The sequence below is a fragment of the Culex pipiens genome, chromosome 3 (genome assembly GCF_016801865.2).
Source record: "Culex pipiens pallens isolate TS chromosome 3, TS_CPP_V2, whole genome shotgun sequence".
Classification (NCBI taxonomy): Eukaryota; Metazoa; Arthropoda; class Insecta; order Diptera; family Culicidae; genus Culex; species Culex pipiens.
Window position 1 is genome coordinate 182,948,398 of NC_068939.1, and position 22,044 is coordinate 182,970,441.

Sequence of the window (22,044 nt, forward strand, 5' to 3'; positions counted from 1 at the left end):
AGAAATTCAAGAAATTCAAGAAATTCAAGAAATTTAAGAAATTTAAGAAATTCAAGAAATTCAAGAAATTCAAGAAATTCAAGAAATTCAAGAATTTCAAGAAATTCAAGAAATTCAAGAAATTCAAGAAATTCAAGAAATTCAAGAAATTCAAGAAATTCAAGAAATTCAAGAAATTCAAGAAATTCAAGAAATTCAAGAAATTTAAGAAATTCAAGAAATTCAAGAAATTCAAGAAATTCAAGAAATTCAAGAAATTCAAGAAATTCAGAAAATTCAAGAAATTCAAGAAATTCAAGAAATTCAAGAAATTCAAGAAATTCAAGAAATTCAAGAAATTCAAGAAATTCAAGAAATTCAAGAAATTCAAGAAATTCAAGAGATTCAAGAAATTCAAGAAATTCAAGAAATTCAAGAAATTCAAGAAATTCAAGAAATTCAAGAAATTCAAGAAATTCAAGAAATTCAAGAAATTCAAGAAATTCAAGAAATTCAAGAAATTCAAGAAATTCAAGAAATTCAAGAAATTCAAGAAATTCAAGAAATTCAAGAAAATCAAGAAAATCGAGAAATTCAAGAAATTTAAAAATTTAATAAATTTAAGGAATTTAAGAAATTGAAGAAATTTAAGAAATTTAAAAAATTTAAGAAATTCAATAAATTCAAGAAATTCAAGAAATTCAAGAAATTTAAGAAATTTAAGAGATTTATGGAATTCAAGAAATTCAAGAAATTAAAGAAATTCAAGAAATTCAAGGAATTCAAAAAATTCAAGAAATTTAAGAAATTCAAGAAATTTAAGAAATTCAAGAACTTTAAGAAATTCAAGAAATTCAACAAATTCAAGAAATTCAAGAAATTCAAGAAATTCAAGAAATTCAAGAAATTCAAGAAATTCAAGAAATTCAAGAAATTCAAGAAATTCAAGAAATTCAAGAAATTCAAGAAATTCAAGAAATTCAAGAAATTCAAGAAATTCAAGAAATTCAAGAAATTCAAGAAATTCAAGAAATTCAAGAGATTCAAGAAATTCAAGAAATTCAAGAAATTCAAGAAATTCAAGAAATTCAAGAAATTCAAGAAATTCAAGAAATTCAAGAAATTCAAGAAATTCAAGAAATTCAAGAAATTCAAGAAATTCAAGAAATTCAAGAAATTCAAGAAATTCAAGAAATTCAAGATATTCAAGAAATTCAAGAAATTCAAGATATTCAAGAAATTCAAGAAATTCAAGAAATTCAAGAAATTCAAGAAATTCAAGAAATTCAAGAAATTCAAGAAATTCAAGAAATTCAAGAAATTCAAGAAATTTAAGAAATTCAAGAAATTCAAGAAATTCAAGAAATTCAAGAAATTCAAGAAATTCAAGAAATTCAGAAAATTCAAGAAATTCAAGAAATTCAAGAAATTCAAGAAATTCAAGAAATTCAAGAAATTCAAGAAATTCAAGAAATTCAAGAAATTCAAGAAATTCAAGAAATTCAAGAAATTCAAGAAATTCAAGAAATTCAAGAAATTTAAGAAATTTAAGAAATTCAAGAAATTCAAGAAATTCAAGAAATTCAAGAAATTCAAGAATTTCAAGAAATTCAAGAAATTTAAGAAATTCAAGAAATTCAAGAAATTCAAGAAATTCAAGAAATTCAAGAAATTCAAGAAATTCAAGAAATTCAAGAAATTCAAGAAATTCAAGAAATTCAAGAAATTCAAGAAATTCAAGAAATTCAAGAAATTCAAGAAATTCAAGAAATTCAAGAAATTCAAGAAATTCAAGAAATTCAAGAAATTCAAGAAATTCAAGAAATTCAAAAAATTCAAGATATTCAAGAAATTCAAGAAATTTAAAAAATTCAAGAAATTCAAGAAATTCAAGAAATTTAAGAAATTCAAGAAATTTTAAAAATATTAGAAATTCTAGAAATTCTTGAAATTTTAGAAATTCACAAAAACAAAACAAGTGATGAACGAATTTAGGAAATTTAGGAAATTCAAAAAACTTAAAATAATTAGAAATTCAAAAAATCCTCAATCCCGATTTATATGTATACTATACTATAGTTTTTCAAAAAGTAGCTCTTGAAAATTGATGATTTGATACTTACAAATCATCTTCAATCCCATCAACTATTTAAACTTTATCCAAATTGATACAATTTGATATATTCTGATTTGATTTGTTTAAGAAAATTAATGTGTACAGGAATCATAAAAAATCAACAATTTGACCTAATTTACGGTAATTCTCGCGTCCCCTCTTTAAAACGCAACTCCAGCCTTCCCCCGTGGATCATCCCTTATTACCAAGTCGTCCACGTTTAACAATTCTAATCCACCTGAAGCCAAAACGGGAAGAACCTCCCCTCCGGCAAAGTTTCGTCGTTTCTTCCTCCTCCACGCAACGTCCTGAATGGCACGCACCCGTTTCATGATAATTATGCGGTTGTTGATTTATACATCTGAGCAAAGCGATACTTTTTGTCCCACCGACACAGCCTCAAGCCCACCTTGATTCAACTGGCGTGGGGGGGGGGGCTTTCGTGCAAGCGAGGGAGGAAATGTAAATTTTCGCCCCCGCCACCACAAATACAACTGCCACTGCGAAAGAAGACCAAGTTTTATCAGGTGTAACGCTTCCCATGGACTCACGGAAATCTCGTCGACTCGATCGGAATCGAAATTGGGGAGGCTGCGGGGTCGGGTACAGCTTCAAGATTTATTCACCCGTTTGCGACGAACTTTCCGCCGATGAGCGATGTTGTGGGAGTGTTGTAAGTCGGCGCGATTGAATGAGGGAGGAAGGTTGAGAAATTGATAGAAAAAGAAAAGTTTTTCCCGAGCTTGGGGTTTTGGTCCGAACTTTCCGACCCCCACTTCTTGGAAAAGTCGTAATAGAATTTTGACAAATCAGATAACAAGTTAGTAAGGGTTGGAATTTATTATGACCGGAGATAACCGATCTTTCTAGTGAAGCGCTACAAAATGGGGTAGTGGACATTAGTCTCAGTCATAGACAGTACTGTCTGGAACGTTTATTTAATAAGATTTCAATCAATGGATTACATCAACGATTTTCCATTTAGGAAGATTGAGAACATTTCCTTTCAAATGCTTTTTTGACGTGTAACTTTCAAACCTTTTAGTTTCATCTGGAGGAAAAAAAGATTTGTTAAAACAGTTAATACAGTTACTCTTCCACAAGATTATTAATAAAACGAAATTGTAGTTAAATCAAATTTAAAATATCATTATTTTACACTATAGAAAGCTTAAAAAGGTTTTAAAAATAATGTGTTTCACTGGTAGTTTTTTTGAGATACAATAAAAAGAACAAGACAGATGAAATGTTTTGCAAATATTTTTTTTATCGAGTGAATGATATTTCAGGGAAAGTGTCTTTTCGGGGATGTGGCATTCGGGGAAATGTCTTTTCGTGAATATGGGTTCCGGGGAAATGATTCTGTTTGTGTTTGCAGTTAAAAGCGTTTTTAATTCATAAAATTAAAAATAGATCGATGGAATTTTAAAACTGGAACACAGTTTTAAAAATAATAAGAAATGATCATCTACAGCGGCAAAAAATAAGATCTGTTCCAACCATGTTTTTATAGTGCCACAGACAAACAGATGAAAATCTTTTTCAAAATCCATCGATAAACTTATTCTACCAAGTTAATGTGTACAAAAAAACTCGAACTCGCATAATTTGCAAATAATCATTTTTATCAACATAAATTGATGCAAACTAATCACAAAATAGGTGAAATTGAAAATGAAATTTACAAACTTAGTCCACAGGAAAAAAATTATTTTAATCTATGCTATCAAATTTATTGCTAACTAATTGCTATATAAAAAGATTAAAACACATTTTACACGTATGCAATTGCTTTTCAATCGCTTACTAACAAATTATAAATGCATCATCAAAAAAATACTAGAAGCGATAATTAATTCTTTAAAAAAGAATATTGAATTGTTAATGCAACTGTCTATTGTAGTCTTCTTTTCAATCGTTTTATTTAATATTATAACAATGTTTCACCTCCGTGTACGCACGAGAGCAAGCAGCAGTCAAGTGCTCAGTGCTCTATCGTTTTTTCGAAATTTTCCGCCGTAGTCTACCGTGATTACCCGCGAGTTTGCTCCTGCAGCATGCCAAAGGCCGGCCGTGGCCGTGGCAGTTCGAGTGCGGCCTCGAAAAACCCGCGAAGTTCGTCTACCGGCCGTGTGCAAAAAGGTAAACAAACCAACGCCGTGTCGATCGCCATCGCGAGGGGAGCGTGAGCGCAGAAGGCATCGACAAAAAGTTACTACATCCCGGGTATGTTCCAAGATCACCAGTGCGAACCCGTTCCGGTACTTCCGGTGCCACGACCAACACGTCAACATCCGCCAACATTCCCATCAGGAACGAGTTCCAGATGCTGAGCGACGACGAAGAAAACAACAACAACACCGACGGCAGCAGCACTACCGACGACGACGAATACGATGGACGTGCACGGAAGAAAGTGTCGACGTCAAAAACGAACAATTCTCCAAAGGAACGTAGACCACCTCCAATCTATGTTTTGGACACGTTGACGGACGATATTGACGAGTTGCTGGAAGGCCTCGGATATTGTCTGAAAATTGGTAAGTCGTCAGTGCAAGTCTACACATTTGACAGCAAGAACTTCGACCTGGTTGTGGAGAAATTGAAGAGTAAAAACTTCAAGTTCTACACATTCGACCCCGTGCAGAAGACAGCCGTTAAGGTCGTCTTGCAGGGGTACCAAGACCGCCCGATCTCCGACCTCAAGAAGGACCTCTCGGGTGCTGGAATTACGCCGCGTGACATAAAAGTCCTCTCGCGGAAGACAACAGTCACAGGTACACACACACTGTACCTGTTGTACTTCGACCGCGGCACCGTCAAGATTCAAGACCTGCGGCGACTAAGGCGTTGGACGGGTTTTGGGTAAACTGGCGGTTCTACTCAAGGAACCCGTCGGACGCAGCACAATGCCACCGTTGCCAGAAATTCGGCCACGGCTCACGGAACTGCAACCTCCCGCCACGCTGTGTGAAGTGTGGTGAATCACACCTCTCTGAGGCGTGTGCACTGCCGTGCAAGGCGGACTTGGGAGAAAAGGCAGAGCAAACCAAGGCGCGCATCAAGTGCGCAAACTGCGGAGGTAACCATACCAGCAACTTCCGTGGATGCAGCGCACGGAAAAGCTACCTCGAGGAGCAGGAAACGAGGAAGAAGAAAGCACCCTCCTCAGCGAAGTACGAGCGTAACCGTGCCGGCAGCTGGTCATCGTACGGTTCCAGCGGACAACTCAGCGTTCCCTCCTGGATGGGGGCGATCGTTCGCCAGCGTGGTCGCTGCCGGTAGCGGCAATGCGGCCCAGCAAGAAGTTACCGGGGAAGATCTCTTTACCCTGCCAGAGTTCTTTGCTCTCGCAGGGGTGATGATGACGCGGTTTCGGACCTGCCGTAACAAGGCGGAGCAATTCCTGGCCCTTGGGGAGCTGATGATCAAGCACATCTATAAAGGTTAAAAGCTGTGATCTAGTTTTAAGCTTTCTCTATTTCTATCCCCTTTCCCTAGCAATTTTAGTAAGTTTTTTTTCTTATTTTTTCTTACTCTTGGTGTCACTTATTTACTAGTAATAATTGTTCCAAAATGGATTTGATGTAACACACAGCTGAAAGGAACTCCAAAACTCTGTTATGTATCTCAAAAGAACATATTGTATCTTGATTATTCACCAATAAAACCGAATTGAATTGAATTTAAAATCACATTACAATTTACATATCTCACAACTGTAATCGTCTATTATGCATTGTGTCATAATTTATGCCGTAATCTAACCACACGTTCTTCCAGGATGCTTTCGTCGGACTGGCTGCGCTTGGTGTTTTGGTTATTTTTTACCAAATGTAAACTGTTTTGTTTATTATTTTATATTTTTATTTACTATGTTAAGCTTTTTATAAAATGTTTCATTCCTAAATTTCTTCTTCATTTTTGCTTGTTTCAAATACCGGTGTTTCACACTTTTCCTTAAAAATAAAATCATAAAACTGTAAAAAAAATCATTTATAAGATCCAATGTAAACATAACATTAAATTAGAGAATTGACAAATTTGCATTGAACAAGACAAACAACCATAAGAGCAATTATCTACGAAATCGGTCTTTTTTCTTCAATTTTAATTTTTGTATTTTTTAATCCGACTGAAACTTTTTTGGTGCCTTCGGTATGCTCAAAGAAGCCATTTTGCATCTTTAGTTTGTCCATATAATTTTCCATACAAATTTGGCAGCTGTCCATACAAAAATGATGTATGAACAAACTAAAATCTGTATCTTTTGAAGGAATTTTTTGATCGATTTGGTGTCTTCGGCAAAGTTGTAGGTATGGATACGAACTACACTGGAAAAAAATAAAACACGGTAAAAAAAATTTGGTGATTTTTTATTTAACTTTTTGTCACTAAAACTTGATTTGCAAAAAAACACTATTATTTTTTTATATATGTTTTAGAGGACATCAAATGCCAACTTTTCAGAAATTTTCAGGTTGTGCATTTTCAGGTTGTGCAATCTTTGACCGAGTTATGAATTTTTGAATCAATACTGATTTTTTGAAAAAAAAATCGAAATATCGGTCAAAAAAAAAATTCAACTTCATTTTTCGATGTAAAATCAAATTGGCAATCAAAAAGTACTTTAGTGAAATTTTAATACAGTGCACCGTTTTCTAGTTAAAGCCATTTTAAGGTAACTTTTTTTAAAAATAGTCGCCGTTTTTCGTTTTTAAAATCAGTGCACATGTATGACCACCTTTGAAAAAAAATTTTTTGAAAAGCTGAGAAAATTCTTTATATTTTGCTTTTAGAACTTTGTTGTTACGACCCTTAGTTGCTGAGATAAAAAAAGGTTTAAAAACAAGAAAATTGATGTTTTCTAAGTTTCATCCAAACAACCCACCATTTTCTAATGTCGATATCTCAGCAGCTAATGGTCCGATTTTCAATGTTAAAATATGAAAAATTCGTGAAATTTCAAAACAAAACTGTCTAATTCAGAAAGGTGAAGAACAAATTGAACATTTCACTAATTTTGTTCATGACAAATTCCTAGAATTAATTATTTTGTGTAATTTATTTCTTTTTATGATGATATTTAATCATATTTTGAAACATATTTGTAAATTAAAATTTTCCTCAGCGATGTAAGCTTGAATCAACAAATTCATTCAACCGCCATTTTCAACAAACTAATTTCTACGACAAAAGAGCCACCTTCATATCATCATCGCAAGCTTGAAACATGTCTTGAAATATTTCAGAATGCAAAAAAAAATCTAAACGTCACTTCATTCACTCCAATAAGAAAGTGTCATTGATGAAAATTCATCACAGTTTGTTTCTTCGGAAACCTGCATTACTTTGTAGCGTATAAGTTTCTGCAACTTTTGCCCTTGCAGAACGGTCCGAAATAGTCACTTTAGTAGTTTAAGCTTCCCCTATGTTCTAGTCTAGTCCCGCCAAGCCGATCCGGTTAGTGATAATAGTGAAAATCCAGTGCCATTTTCTTGAAATTTTCTCTCGCCCTGTCACCTCCATCCTTGAATGAGTTAACAAAAAGTTCCTTCATTTCTTCATCATTTTGCGACCGACCGAAGAAGAAAACTAAAACAAATATCAACACAGAAGGGGGTGGTCGATTCGAGTGTGACTGAAACCAGTTGCAGCGCGCTTATCGAAACAAACCAATTAATAATGGGTCTATTGTTTTGAGTAAATTCCGTTCGCTCGATAATCACACAAAAAGTTCTGCCGCCACACGAATTGCACAAGCAAGAGCCGAGAACACAGACTTTCTTCTGTTTTCGATTGGGCATTCGGTGCGCGAGGAGTTGAACATGTTTTGCAACGCCGCCAGTGGCAACTTGGGGCTGGATTGAGAAAGCTTGTATTTCTTATTCGAGGGAGGTCGCCGAGCGCTGAGCGACAATGTTCGCCTCGTTGAAGAACAAGATCAAGGAGGAGACGGGCAGCGACGTGAGCTCGATGCCGTCGAGGAGTACGTCCCAGGGTGGGTTGACGGCTGCCCAGCGATATCAGCGGAGTAGACCGGAGTCGTTGAACAGCATGGACGAGCTGAGCCTGCTGGAGCAGAAGGAAGCGGAACTGCACGCGACCCGGCTTCAGCTGCAGGAACTGATCTCGCAGTACAACGAGCTGCGCGATCAAACGCGTGCCATGGAAGATGAGAAGGTTAAGCTGGAAGAGGCTAACAAGCTGTTGGAGGAGTCGATGAAGGTTGCCCAGGTGCAGAAGGACTTGATACGTGAGGAGCACGACAAAATTCAGAACCTGCAGCTGCAGGAGATCTCGAAACTTAGGAGTATGCTACTGTTCCGAGAACAGGAAGCTGTCGATCGGATCTCACACCAGAAGACGGCAGAGCAACAGGTTGAGACGCTGAAGCAGGAGCTAAGCCGACTTCGGGGGATTGAGTCAATGATGGAGAATTTTCAGGTATTATTTCAAATAGGGAATCATGCTCTAGTAATTCAATCTCATTATTCCAGGATGATCTCGCCAACCTGCGTCACTCGTCAACGATCGAGCGGAACAACCTCCGGTCGACGCTGGCCGCCGCCGAAGAGGAGAACCGCCACCTCAAGAGCCGCATCCAAGTTCTGGAGGAAAGCCGCGCCCTTCTCACCTCCGGCAGTACCGACGACCAGGTACAGTCCCTTCTCCAGGAGCGCAAAATGCTCGAACAACGTCTCGAAGAAGCCCACCTGCACCTCTCCGACATCAAGAGCAGCTGGAGCGGCCAGAACCTGGCCCTGGAAACCCAGGTCAACCGGCTGTCCCACCAGGTCGCCGAGGAAACCAAAGAAAAGTACCAAGCTCTCCGTCTTCGCGACGAGCTCGCCGAGCGTAGCAAGCAGCTAGATTTCGAGCTCGAAAAGTCCCGCAACGAGGTCACCCAGCGGGACAACAAGGTAGAACGCGCCGCGATAAGCTAAGCTCCTCGTTATCGATACATTTATTGTTGTTTTTTTTTCTCTCGTAGATAAAACTAATGGGCGAAGAAATTGACGAACTGAACTCGGCCCTTCGGGAGGCACGCGAGCAGCACGAGGAGGAAGTGACGTTCATGAACAGCAAACTCGTAAGTAAACGCAAGTGACCTGCACGCACACACAAACGCACACACTGTTTAAGGTGATACAGGGTCATGTTACTAACACACAACTACCGGAACGGCGGAACCGGTCTAACACCTGGCTCTTATCAGAGTTCTGGTTTGCTGCACATTTAGGCTGGCCGTTCTTATCAGTAAAAGCATACGCTTGGTTTTAGCTTTTTCAAGCTAGACGTGAGTCAGTAACCAAAAACAGAAGCTTCCTTAAAGTACAGAGTATTTAATAATATATTTTACTAACACGTTTTGTTTAGTTCTATTATTTACAGTGTCATTTCGTTAATTTTTATCATTTGTTACTAAATAAAACGCAGTACAAAAGCTTTAAAATTTATTGTTTTATTTTCCGTTTCTTCCTGCACTAAAACTATTACTTTTCCTCTGCCCTCTTGTTTGCTTTGAACAAATTTCGCACATGTATAAATATTGTATAAAAAATATTCTCTTCATAAGCTTCCAAAACTATACGCAAGACAGGTTGATTTTAGCCAAAATCATGAAACATGTCATACGACGACTGTGAAATGTTTCAAGGTACGCAAGTCTTATTGGAAATCGTGAAACATTTCACCTTGGTTGATTGTTTCGATTCTTGTTGTTGCCTAAACTTGCATGTTTAGTCTTATTGGAATTACATTATAAACTGTGACGGGACTTTCAGCCATGGGATCCACACTGTTATGTACAAGAAGTTTCCCCGACCCCTCTTCGATTTACGTGAAACTTAGTTCCAAGAGGTCACTTTTGTCCCTGATCTCGAATTCATGTTTTTGTTAACTCGTGACGGAGGAGCCCTTCCATTTTTGAACATTCGAAAAAATACGTGTTCTCATAAATTTACAGCATGGAATGGTGATGATATGGAAATTTGGTGTCAAAGGGACTTTTATGAAAAATTGGACGTCTGATTTGATAGCGTACTCAGAATTCAGAAAAGACGTATTCATCATCGAAAAAAACTACATTTTTTCAAAAACTATTAGTCTAGTATTCTTGTTCTAAGTTCTCCCAAAAGACCGGTTATTAGCGTTTTAATACTAGCTTTATTTAGACGATCTTAGCACGGCGAGAACTAGAGAGAGACTGACTCAAGCGTCCAGTGCTGCGAGTGTGTGAGTGAGTGTTAGTGTAATGACGAGGGGTCTGGCAATATCATAACATCCTCTCTTTTCTCTAAAAACAATATTCCAAAACTACAACTTATAATCTTTAAACTTCTCTGGAATTCTGGTAACCCTTTTCGGTCGCTCGACTTTCTGCGGTGTAATCGTCCGATTCCTCTCCTGCCGCTCCTGTCGGATCGGCAACGGTGTAACAGCCAACTCCCTCGGTGTTGACATTTCCGCAAGCGTTGACGTTTCAGGCTGCAGCACGCACGGCTGCACGGCTTGTTGACCTTGTTGACAAACGGTTTCGTCTACCGTGGCTTCTCTGCGTTCCTCCCGGGTGTTGAGCTGTTGGTGATCGTTCTCGTCGGTTGTTTCCTCCTCCCGATAACTCATCACGCAGGATGACGACTGGCGGTCAGGCAGCGTAGCGGGTTCTTTACGCGGCTTCAGATGTACCAGCGATCGGCGGTAATCGGCACCTCCCACGTTCACCTGGTATGAGCGTTCGTTGAGTCGGTTCGTGATGGTGCCCTGTGTCCACAGCTTGGAAGTCTCCGGATTCAGCTGCACGTATACCGGGGATCCAACTTCCAGTTCCGGTAAGTTTCGTGCCTTTCGGTCGTAGCACAGCTTCGATCGCTTCCGATTGGCTTCAATTTTAGCGGGAACATCTTCCTCCACCCTAGGCACAAGGTGGGTTGCGGCAGTTGGCACACCACAGCGAGTTGAACGGGACAGCAAGCGTGATGCTGGACTGGATCCGACGTTGTTCGGAATGTTTCGCCAATGCAGCAACGAAAACCAAAAGTCGGATTCACTTTCAGCTGCCTTCTTCATCAGCTGCTTGGCAATCTTGACCGCGGCCTCAGCCTTGCCGTTGGATTGTTGGTGGTGTGGTGCCGACGTGACAAGCTCAAAGTCCCAGTTGTTGGCGAACTGCACCATTTTTCGGTTGGCAAAGTTGGTTCCGTTGTCGGTGACGACACGTTGGGGCACACCAAACCTCGCGAAGATCTGTTTGCAGGCGTTGATCACGGATTCCGGACTCAGATCTTTCAGCAGGTTCACTTCGAAAAAGTCCGAGTAGTGATCGACGGTGATCAGGAACTTGTGCTTGACGCCGCTCTGCTCAGCGAAGAAGACATCCATTGACACGAGTTGGAACGGATGAACCGGAATTTCGTGACTTTTCATCGGAGGGTTTTGTTGAGACGCGGCAAACTTTGCACAGACAGAGCACCCTTTCACCGCGTTCTTGATCTCTGACGTCATGCCCGGCCAGAACAGGTTCGCCCTTGCCAACCGTAGTGTTGCTTCGATGCCGTTGTGGCTTGCGTGACAACTCTCGATCATCTTCCGGCGGAGGATATATGGGACCACAATCCTGTCACTGCGGAAGACCAGCCCATCCTGGGTAGATAGTTCATGCCGATATCCAAAGAAGATTTTGACGGCGTCCGGAACTTGATCGGCAGAGGCAGGCCATCCACCTCGAACGTAGCCGATGACGTGCTGGAGTGGGGTGTCCTTTTCAGTCTCCCGCATGAGATCGTTCAGTTTGGCGCTCGACACACCTAAGAAGCTGCTGAGTTTCACCTCTTGGATTTCTTCGAAGATCTTGAAGATGTCCTGCTTCTTGTAGAAGTCGTCTCCTTCTGCTCCACCGGCTGGTGCACGTGACAAAGCATCCGCAACCACATTGTCCTTTCCCGTAACGAACTCCGTTGACAGCTTGTACCGCTGTAGGTTGAGCAACATGTGTTGCAGCCGCCGTGGTGCTGACAAAAGCGGTTTCTTGAAGATGTTCACCAGTGGCTTGTGGTCGGTCCTGACGGTCGCTTTTGGATTTCCAACTATCAGCTGGTCGAATCTGGTACAGGCAAAAAGTATCGCCAGGAGTTCTTTTTCGATCTGCGCGTAGTTTTGTTCAGTTGCCGTGAGGGTTCGCGACGCGTATCCAACCACTTCGTCGCGCTGATACACGACCACACCGAGACCGATGCTGCTAGCGTCACATTCAATGGTGATTGGCTGGTTGACATCGTAGTAGCGTAGTGTTTTGATGTCGCAAACCAACGATTTCACCTTGTTGAACTCGCTCTCTTCCACAGATGTCCACTTCCAAGTTGCCGACTCCGGGATCAGCATTCGTAGGTGGGTCAAGTTGGCGCTGAGATTGTTGATGAAGCGCCCCAAGTACGTGACCATGCCAACAAACCGGTGCACCTCCTTGCGATTTTTTGGCTGGGGATAGTCACGTATCGCAGCAACCTTGGACTCGTCCGGCTTCAAACCTTCATCGGTGAGGACGTGACCGTAGAATTTGACGGACCGTTCACACAACTTCAGCTTGGCTTTGTTAAGCTTCACGTTGTGGAGTTCCAACCGACAAAGAAGTTTCTCAAGGCGGCGGTTGTGATCAGCTAGGGCCTCCTCCAGCGTGTCGCCCACGCCGAACACCAGCAAATCGTCCGCGATGCATTCAACTCCCTTGAGACCTTGGATTACTTCCTGGAGTTTGATCTGGAAAATCTCCGGCGCTGGTGCAACACCGAACGGAAGGCGAATCCAGCGGTAACGCCCAAACGGTGTCCAGAAGGTGGTGAGCTTGCTGGAGGGCTCGTCCAGCACAACGTGCCAGAAGCCCTTTTTGGCATCGACCGTGGAAAAAACTTTTGCTTTGCCCAGTTCCGGAAGCACTTCATCAAGGGTTACGAATTGGAGGTTGGGCCGCTTGAGAGCTTTGTTCAGCGGAACCGGATCCAGACAAATACGAAAGCCAGAGCCTCGCTGGACGATTACGACGTTGCTTACCCATTCGGTGTGTTTCGTCTCCTTCACGATGATGCCGTCACTTTCGAGCTTTTCGAGTTCTTCCTTCAGCTTTGCTCGGATCGCGATCGGAACCCGTCGAGGCGGTTGGATCGTCGGTGTGACGCTGTCGTCGATTTCCAACGACGCTGTGCCGGAAAACTTTCCGTAGCCCGTGAAGAGGCCTTCGTGGCTGCTGACGATTTCTTGAGCTTTCACGCGGTAAATGTTGAACAGCTTCTCAGAGTGGGGCGACGGCGGTGTTGGTTGAACTGGCTCCTCGAAGGTAACTGCGTTGCAAAACTTCACCAGCCCAAGTTCGCGTGAAGCTCTTGCCGACAGTAGGGGGCGGTGGTCGACATCAACGACCTGGAGAACCAGCGAAAACTTCCTGTTCGGCCGCCGACACGGCACCTTCACCTGGCCCAATACTGTGATGGGGTTTCCACCAAAACTCTGCAGGCGGAATTTCGACGCCAGCAGTTCGGGATTGTCCGTTCCAGTCAGTTTCTTGAGACAGTCCAGGCCAATCAGGCTGGTATTTGCCCCAGTGTCCAGTTCACAGAGCACAGTTTCCCACGAGTTGTTGAATTTCAAGTCCAGTTCAGCAAGAACGCAACCGCCGTTTTGCGAATTGTCGTAGATCTTGCCAATCTCGCACTCCTCTGCAGACTCTTCGGAAGATTCACTGCCGCCGGACGCTGTGTCCGACTCGGAGTAGTAGTCGTCTTTCACTTCCTTGACCCGCTTCGACTTCCGACCCTTCGAGCTAGCTTTGCAGACTGTTTCGAAGTGATTTTTGCCTTTACAGCGGTGGCAACGTTTGCCAAGCGCCGGGCATGCTCCTTTTGTGAACTCGTGAGAGCCTCCGCAAAACTTGCAGCGCAACGTCTTCTGCTTGTGGTCTCCTCTCCCTCGGCTGATCTTGTTGACTTCTGGCGTTGGCAGGAAACCTCCCAGCTCTTGGGATCGTTTAGCTGCGATCTCCTCTGCACGGCACAGATCGATGGCTTTCTCGAGGGTTATGTCCGAAATTGTCAGCATCTTTGTGCGCAGGTGCGACCACTTGTTGGATGTGACGACTTTGAAAGCGAGCAGTTCTGGTTCCAGGGTTCCGAGCTTCGCTAGCTTGGCCAGCGCCTTGAGCCTGGCACCGAAGTCGTCGATGGACTCACTAGCTGATTGTGCGGCGGAGAAGAAATCAAAGCGGTCCACAATTATGTTCCGTTTGGCCACGACCAACGCTTTGATAGCTTCGAGTGCTGCTTTCGGGTCTCCTTGCTGTGCTTCTGTCAACTCGAAGTTGTGGAACTTCCGCCTGGCTTGCTCTCCAATCACCGTCAGCAGAATATTCACTTTGCGGGGAGCTTCCGTTGCCGGCCATTTGTCCAAGCCGCTAGCCTTCACGTAGTTATTCCAGCTGCGCTCGAAGAAATCGAAGTTCTCGGCCATGTCCCCCACAAGAGACAACGGCGACGGCTGGGGTACTGGAACACTGCATGCTTGGCCACGATTCGCCGCGGATCCGGTCGCCCCTGTTGACTCCGTCGACAGTTTGGCCAGCAGACGCTCCATTATGGATTTTTGTTGGTCCAAAAACTGTTTAAACTGATCCGCATCCATTCTGGAAAGCGTTCTTTTTTTCAATTCACTTTGTTATTTTTCACACAGTCACTTTTTCACAATGGCCAACGACGCGACTTTTGCTTCAAAATGGCCGCCGTCGTTGGTCAATTCAGTTCAGTTTCTCAATATGGCCGCCGAAGCGACTCGACACGAATGAACACTTTATTCGTAGGAAAAAAAACTGGTCGTTTTCCGCGATTTCACTAAATGACGCCCGAAAAGACCTAGAAGCTTGCGTCAGCTTCTGACACCATGTTCTAAGTTCTCCCAAAAGACCGGTTATTAGCGTTTTAATACTAGCTTTATTTAGACGATCTTAGCACGGCGAGAACTAGAGAGAGACTGACTCAAGCGTCCAGTGCTGCGAGTGTGTGAGTGAGTGTTAGTGTAATGACGAGGGGTCTGGCAATATCATAACAATTCTATAAGATTCCGATTAAATTATCAAATTTTAAAATCGAACGTTACTTAATCCACTTCCTCACATTTATGAAGTAATTTTATCCAAAATAGCAACATCTGCTCTTTCAGTGTTCTATGAATTTAACTCAGTTATTCTTACCACTTATCATGGGTAGCATAACGGATCTGGACAACATCTTCATGCAAATATCTGAGATCCGGCCTCTACAAATTGTATGAAAACACTTAAGTGCTGATAATTTTTGAAAGGAATGTCAGATCATTGCTGTTATAGGCTCATTTGAAAGTTCTATTATTAAATTATCTAACTAACGATGGGTCGCATAAGGGACTCAGACTCCAAAAAGTGTATAAATAACACTTAAGTGCTAATAACTTTTGATAGGGTGGTCAGATCTTCAATGTCTTAGGCTCATTTGAAAGGACTTTTAATTATTTAACTAACGACGGGTCGCATAAGGGACTCAGACATCATTTTCATGGAAATATCTGAGATCCGGCCTCCAAAAAGTGTATAAATAACACTTAAGTGCTAATAACTTTTGATAGGGTGGTCAGATCTTCAATGTCTTAGGCTCATTTAAAAGGTCTTTCAATTATCTAACTAACAAAGGGTCGCATAAGGAACCCGGACATGATTTTCATTGAAATAACTGAGATCCGGCCTCCAAAAAGTGTATAAATAACACTTAAGTGCTAATAACTTTTGATAGGGTGGTCAGATCTTCAATGTCTTAGGCTCATTTAAAAGGTCTTTCAATTATCTAACTAACGATGGGTCGCATAAGGGACCCGGATATGATTTCATTGAAATATCTGAAATCCAACCATAAAAAAGTGTATAAATAAAACTTAAGTGCTAATAACTTTTGATAGGGTGTTCAGATCTTCAATGTCTTAGGCTCATTTAAAAAGTCTTTCAATTATCTAACTAACGACGGGTCGCACAAGGGACTCAGGCATCATTTTCATTGAAATATCTGAGATCCGGCCTCCAAAAAGTGTATAAATAACACTTAAGTGCTAATAACTTTTGATAGGGTTGTCAGAACTTCAATATTTTAGGCTCATTGGAAAGGCCTCTTTAATACCTTTCGATTCCCCAGATACATATTTTCTAATATTTTTATACAGTCATGCCTCGGTTTTACACGCCTCGGTTTTGCACTGCCCCGGTTTTGATTCGTACAGCTGCCTCGGTTAAGCACGGCCCAGTGCTTAACTGAAGCACAGAGCTTATGGGATTTTGGCTATATGGGATACATTGGCTTTATACGTATGAAAAATCATGTAAACTAAAAAAAATAAAAGTGTTTTGGAACCGTGATGATGCCAGCTATCCATCAAAATTATAATTTCATGAAAATTTTCACAAAAATACGTATTTTTCCTGTATTTTGAAAATGCGTTTTTATTTCTCTAAAGAAACCAAAAATATATTGTTTTTGCTATATGGGTATCAAATGATTGTAATTTTTCATAAATTTCGAATGTAAAACCATTTTTTTTAAACACTCAAAATTTTCACAAAACTACGTATTTTTGAAAAAAAATACTCAAAATTTCAGTTTTTAAAATATTGGTATCAAATGATCGATATTTTTTCATACATTTCGAATTTAATAACAACTTATCTTGAAAACACTAAAAAAAATCAAAACTACGTTTTTTTCCAAAAAATACTCAAAATTTCAGTTTTTACAATATGGGTATCAAACGATCAGGATTTTTTCATACATTTCCAATGTTATAACAATTTTTTTTTAAATATTTAAAAATTTCACAAAACTACGAATTTTTGAAAAAAAAATACTCTACATTTCTGTTTTTACAATATGGGTATCAAACGATCGGGAATTTTTCATACATTTCGAATGTTATAACATCCTATTTTGAAAACACTCAAAATTTTCACAAAACTACGTTTTTTCGAAAAAAAAATACTAAAAATTTCAGTTTTACAATATGGATATCAAACGATCAGGATTTTTTCATAAATTTCGAATGTGACAACAACATTTTTTGAAAATACTCAAAATTTTCACTAAACTATGAACTTTCGAAAAAATACTCAAAATTTCAGTTTTTAAAATATGGTTATCAAACGATCAGTATTTTTTCATGATACGCATATTGTAAAAACTGAAATTTTGAGTATTTTTTTTCTCAAAAATACGTAGTTTTGTGAAAATTTTGAGTGTTTTCAAAAAATGTGCCTCGGTTATGCACGCCTCAGTTTTGCATCCCCCATATGCGGTGCTAAACCGAGGCATGACTGTACCATGTTTGTGCCTGCCATGGCTGCGATGATTCCAGTTTCGTGAAGAAAAAAAAAAAGCTGAACTGGATCTTAATTGTCAAAAATTCCGCTGATTACTGAATCCACTTTTATGAAAAAAAAACGAAAGATTCCCTGTAATTTTTCTCTGAAAATTTATGTTTCCGTTTCTGAGATACCACAACTGAAAAATGAACATAAAAAAAAGCTGAAGCTAATGACAAAAAATGGGACAGGTGTGAAATTTTAAAATTTTTACAAAAGAAAAATTTAGTGTTGATATTCAGGACCAACAGTTGGAAAACATATTTTTGAATTTTGCTAACTTTTGCTTGAACAAAAAACACAAAAACTGCTTTTTCCAAATGGTATTCGGGATCACTCAAACTCAACCATCCCGCACCCACAGGAACACCTGCAGGTGGAACTGAACAGCATCAAAACCAACCTCACCGAAACGGAGAACCGGCTGCTGGACTCGCTCGAGGGCTCGGACCGCTCGCTAACCGCATACAAGTCCCAGATGCTGCAGCAGGACGAAAGCATCAAGGAGCTTACGGGTCAGCTGGCAATGTGAGATTTAAAAAATTCAGATTTTTTTGAAGAAGTTTGAATCAAATATGATTTTTTTGATTTTCAGAGAAAACCAGGAAAAACTTACGATCCTGATGAAAAACGCGGAGATATCACAAAAGGAGGAGATTCTGCGGCAGGAGCTTCGACAGGAGCGCGACGAGGCGCAGGAATTGCACGAACGGGTCGGTTTGCTGCAGCGCGAGTTGGACAAAAGGTAACCGGGTTGAAACATTTCAAATTTGATGATTTTATAAGAGATTTTTTTAAAGATTAAACACCGTAAATGAGCTTCGCAAGCAGATCGACGAACTGATGAGCACAAATCTTGAGCAGAATGCCAAGCTGGCTTCCCTAGATAGTTTACACGTGGAATTAGTTGATAAGAATAAGGTATGCTGAATTGATCGATTTGATTGCAGTTTGAAAAATATTTTTAAATATATTTTTAAACAGATCATAAAGATTCTCAACCAGAGACTGGTGGACATGAAGAAGACCCTTGCAGAAGAGATCAACAACAATAACAATGGTACGCAGCCAACGAACCATTCGGATCGAATCTTGGAACGTTCAAATTCGAGGGAAAAGCAAGAAATGGTTGGCAATAAGCAGCAAAATGGCTCCGCCATTAGCCATAATGTCAGCAGCATGACCACAATAAATCTGCACGCCAGTCACAATGGAACGCAGAAAAGTTCACCCAACCCTGCTAGTGGTACGATCGTAATGGACGAAGTCAACTTTCGATACTTGAAACATGTGATAATAAAGTTTCTCACCAGTCGTGAGGTAGGAGGGTTGATTTATAAGACTCAATAGCTCATAAATAACACCATTTTTCCCCCAGGTCGAAGCCAAACATCTGATCAAAGCGGTGTCGGCGCTGCTAAAGCTGAGCTTCGAAGAGGAGAAACTGCTGCAAGACACGCTAACGCGAAAGATAAGCTGGTTCGGTAGCCGGCCTGGCCAACAACACTCCCAGAATGCCCTCTCAACGATACCACCAAACAGCTAAGTTAGCTGCCCCCTCCCTCCTCCGGGAAACAACACATCACATATTACAACAACCGCTTAAGGCTTGAAAAAAACACACACAAAAATGAAGTTAAATAGCTGAACCGCAACTCTTTATCACACAGTATATTTATCTCACAGTAACAATAACTAGGAAAGTGAACAGATATTTTGAAGAAAAAAAAATGGAATCAATCAGTTTGGTAAAGCAGTGCCCCCACTCTAATGCATAATCAAATCACACTGGAACACAAAATGCAATAACTGCTACACAAGTATGAAACATTGAGTTGAAAAGTATTATCCCCAAAAACAAAACAAAAACTGCAAAGCAGTTTTGCCTCGTATCTCGAAAAAAAAATGCTTGAGTGAGCCACACGACAACATTCCTACTAGCTTAAAATTTGTTGCAATGTAAAAGTATTATTTGTGATCCTGTTGTATTGTGTTAGACTTGTTTTTAGTTTGATTTTTTATTGATTTCAGCTCAAGCAACAGTTTTGAATTTTGTTCCTTATTATTATTTGATAATATAAAAAAAAGTAATGTGCTCTACAATAAAACGAAATGTGTAGTGAACAGTGATAGATCAACTTGCTGTATTTATACTTTGCATTGAAATAATAAACGGAAGCAAGCTACAACAAAATTGAAGTTTTATTTCAGGATATCGCAAAGGAAATCTAATCTTAGCCCTCTACAACCTCACCCCGCCACGGCGTGTTTTCTGGGCAACCTTAAGGAGAAAAAAAAGTCATTGCTACTATTAAATGTGTCTTATAGGAAATTATCTCAGCTTTCCAATGCTTCTAAGAGCGAAATGTTTCATCGGGAAATTTCGGAGATATTTATATTTTAAGTTTTTTGTTTTAAAATCCTTAATCATTTATTGGAAACTTTTAAATAACAGTCCAGAAAACTTGTCAAATGATGTGTTTCATGTGTCATTTACTCATCAAAATGTGCAAAATAAGACAAGAAACAACTTTTTAGAAGGTTGCAAACCGCTTAACATTTTGAAAATTAAGTTTTTACCGATTTTATGAATATGTGGGATTTATTCAGAAATTAAAATCATTCACAATCACAAACCTGCCAAAGTTTCGGTTGAACAAGCTAGACACGTGATATTTGTACACCAAAAATATGTAATAATCTAAAAATTCTTGGTAAAAAAAAAAATATTTTTACACTGTTTTACCATTTAAATTTCTGAATAAATCCCATGTATTCAAAAACTCAGACAAAACATAATTTTCAAAATGTTTAGCGGTTTGCAACCTTCTACAAAGTTGTTTCTTGTCTTATTTTGCACATTTTGATGAGTAAATGACAAATGAAACACATCATTTGATAAGTTTTCTGAACTGTTAGTATAAAGTTTCTAATAAATAATATAGAAATTTAAAACCAAAAAACTTAAAATAGAGATATCTCAGAAATTTTCCGATTAAACATTTCGCTCTTAGAAACATTGGAAAGCTGAGAAAATTTCCTATAAGACACATTTGAAAGTAGCGATGACTATTTTTTCCTGAATAGTTTGTTCTAGAAAACACGCCGTGCCGCCTCTAGACGGGCTTCGATCTAAAAAAAATCGCCAAAAATCAATTTTTCATCCAATTTGGCATCATAAAGAAGAACTCCTAAAATTTTAGAAAATATTAGAGTTTTAGACCTGAAAAAATAGATAAACAAAATATAATAGGCCAAATACTACCAAAAACAAACATAAACTGAACAAGATGAAAGCAAATTAAAATACTAAAAATCAAACAAGAAAAACATAAAACAAGAGAAGTAAAGTTTTTCGTAGAACAAAAGTTGCTCAAAAAGACATCCTGAATACGGGAAAAATTAAAATCCTCGAAAAAAAATTTGGCCGGTAGAGGGTTAAATTTCATTTATTCAGCAAAATAAATAAAATTCTACAACTTAAAAGTTAATGCAACTTATAGATTGCAACAAATTGCAATAACTCATAAACTAGAACATCAAAACAAATGCTCTGCACAGTTATATTGAACTGGTTTGTTAACAACCAATCTAAAAAAGGCAGACCGGCTACGAAGTTATTGGAAAGTGCAAACTTATTTTTAACGGAAACAAAATCAATAGAAAAGATGTTTGATACCTTTATTAGGTTTTTCATGAAAGTTTCAGTATTTTACAAAATAACTGTGCTGTTGCAAATATCAAAACAAAATTAATCGTGGTATATTACCTATATTGCAAATTTTGATAATCTCATGATATTTATAAAAAATGGTTTTTCATTCTGCATCGTTTAGTAATCACATTGCATTTTTTTTTTAATTTGAGCAGTTTCATTAAAAACTCTAGTGTTGCATACATCCTAGCTAAATTAAACGCAATTATATTGCAAAATATAAAAAAAAATCCAAAACAAGGCATTTTGCAAAATTTGGGATTTCTCCTAAATGTGAGAAATTTTGAATAATAAGCAAAGTAATCCAAATAACGACCCCCGGATCTTTTGTGGTCTCTGTTGCAAGTTTGTGCTCATTTCTAGGCGTCTGAAGGTTATGTGTGGTGGTCACCCAAAACCTTTATTACGCAAATGGACCGACATTTTACGTCCCCATCCGATAGAAGCCGAGATCAGGCAAATCTTGTCTCGAGAAATGCCACCGGGTCCGTCTGGGATTGAACCCAGGCCTGCTGGGGTAAGAGGCTACCACGCTAACCACTAAAACCACCAATTTTATCATTCCCAACCTCGGTTCATGTAAGTCCATCTCTTTTACTTTACTTTACCTGACTTTTCAGAATCTGACAACCGATCAAAGGAGCCATCCTAAAACCACGTAATCACTTTAAGGGTGGGAGGGGGAGATTTGCGATTATTTAAAGTATAAAATAATAATAAAAAAATTCTATGCACGATTGTGTGTCCACGTGGTTTATGGATGGCCCCTAATGAAAAATATCCTCCATTTTTCTTTAAAAAAATAAGATATTTCTT

The 22,044-nt window shown here is 39.4% G+C and overlaps 1 protein-coding gene across 1 annotated transcript; it reads left to right on the forward strand.

Moving 5' to 3' along the window:
- Positions 1–7,391: 7,391 nt before the first annotated feature.
- Positions 7,392–19,172, forward strand: LOC120420634 (golgin subfamily A member 1). Its single transcript, XM_039583710.2, has 8 exons — positions 7,392–8,542; positions 8,596–9,018; positions 9,090–9,188; positions 17,878–18,041; positions 18,109–18,258; positions 18,314–18,434; positions 18,498–18,833; positions 18,892–19,172. The coding sequence occupies exons 1-8, from the start codon at positions 8,015–8,017 to the stop codon at positions 19,057–19,059; spliced, it is 1,989 nt and encodes a 662-aa protein (XP_039439644.1). The 5' UTR covers positions 7,392–8,014; the 3' UTR covers positions 19,060–19,172.
- Positions 19,173–22,044: the final 2,872 nt, after the last annotated feature.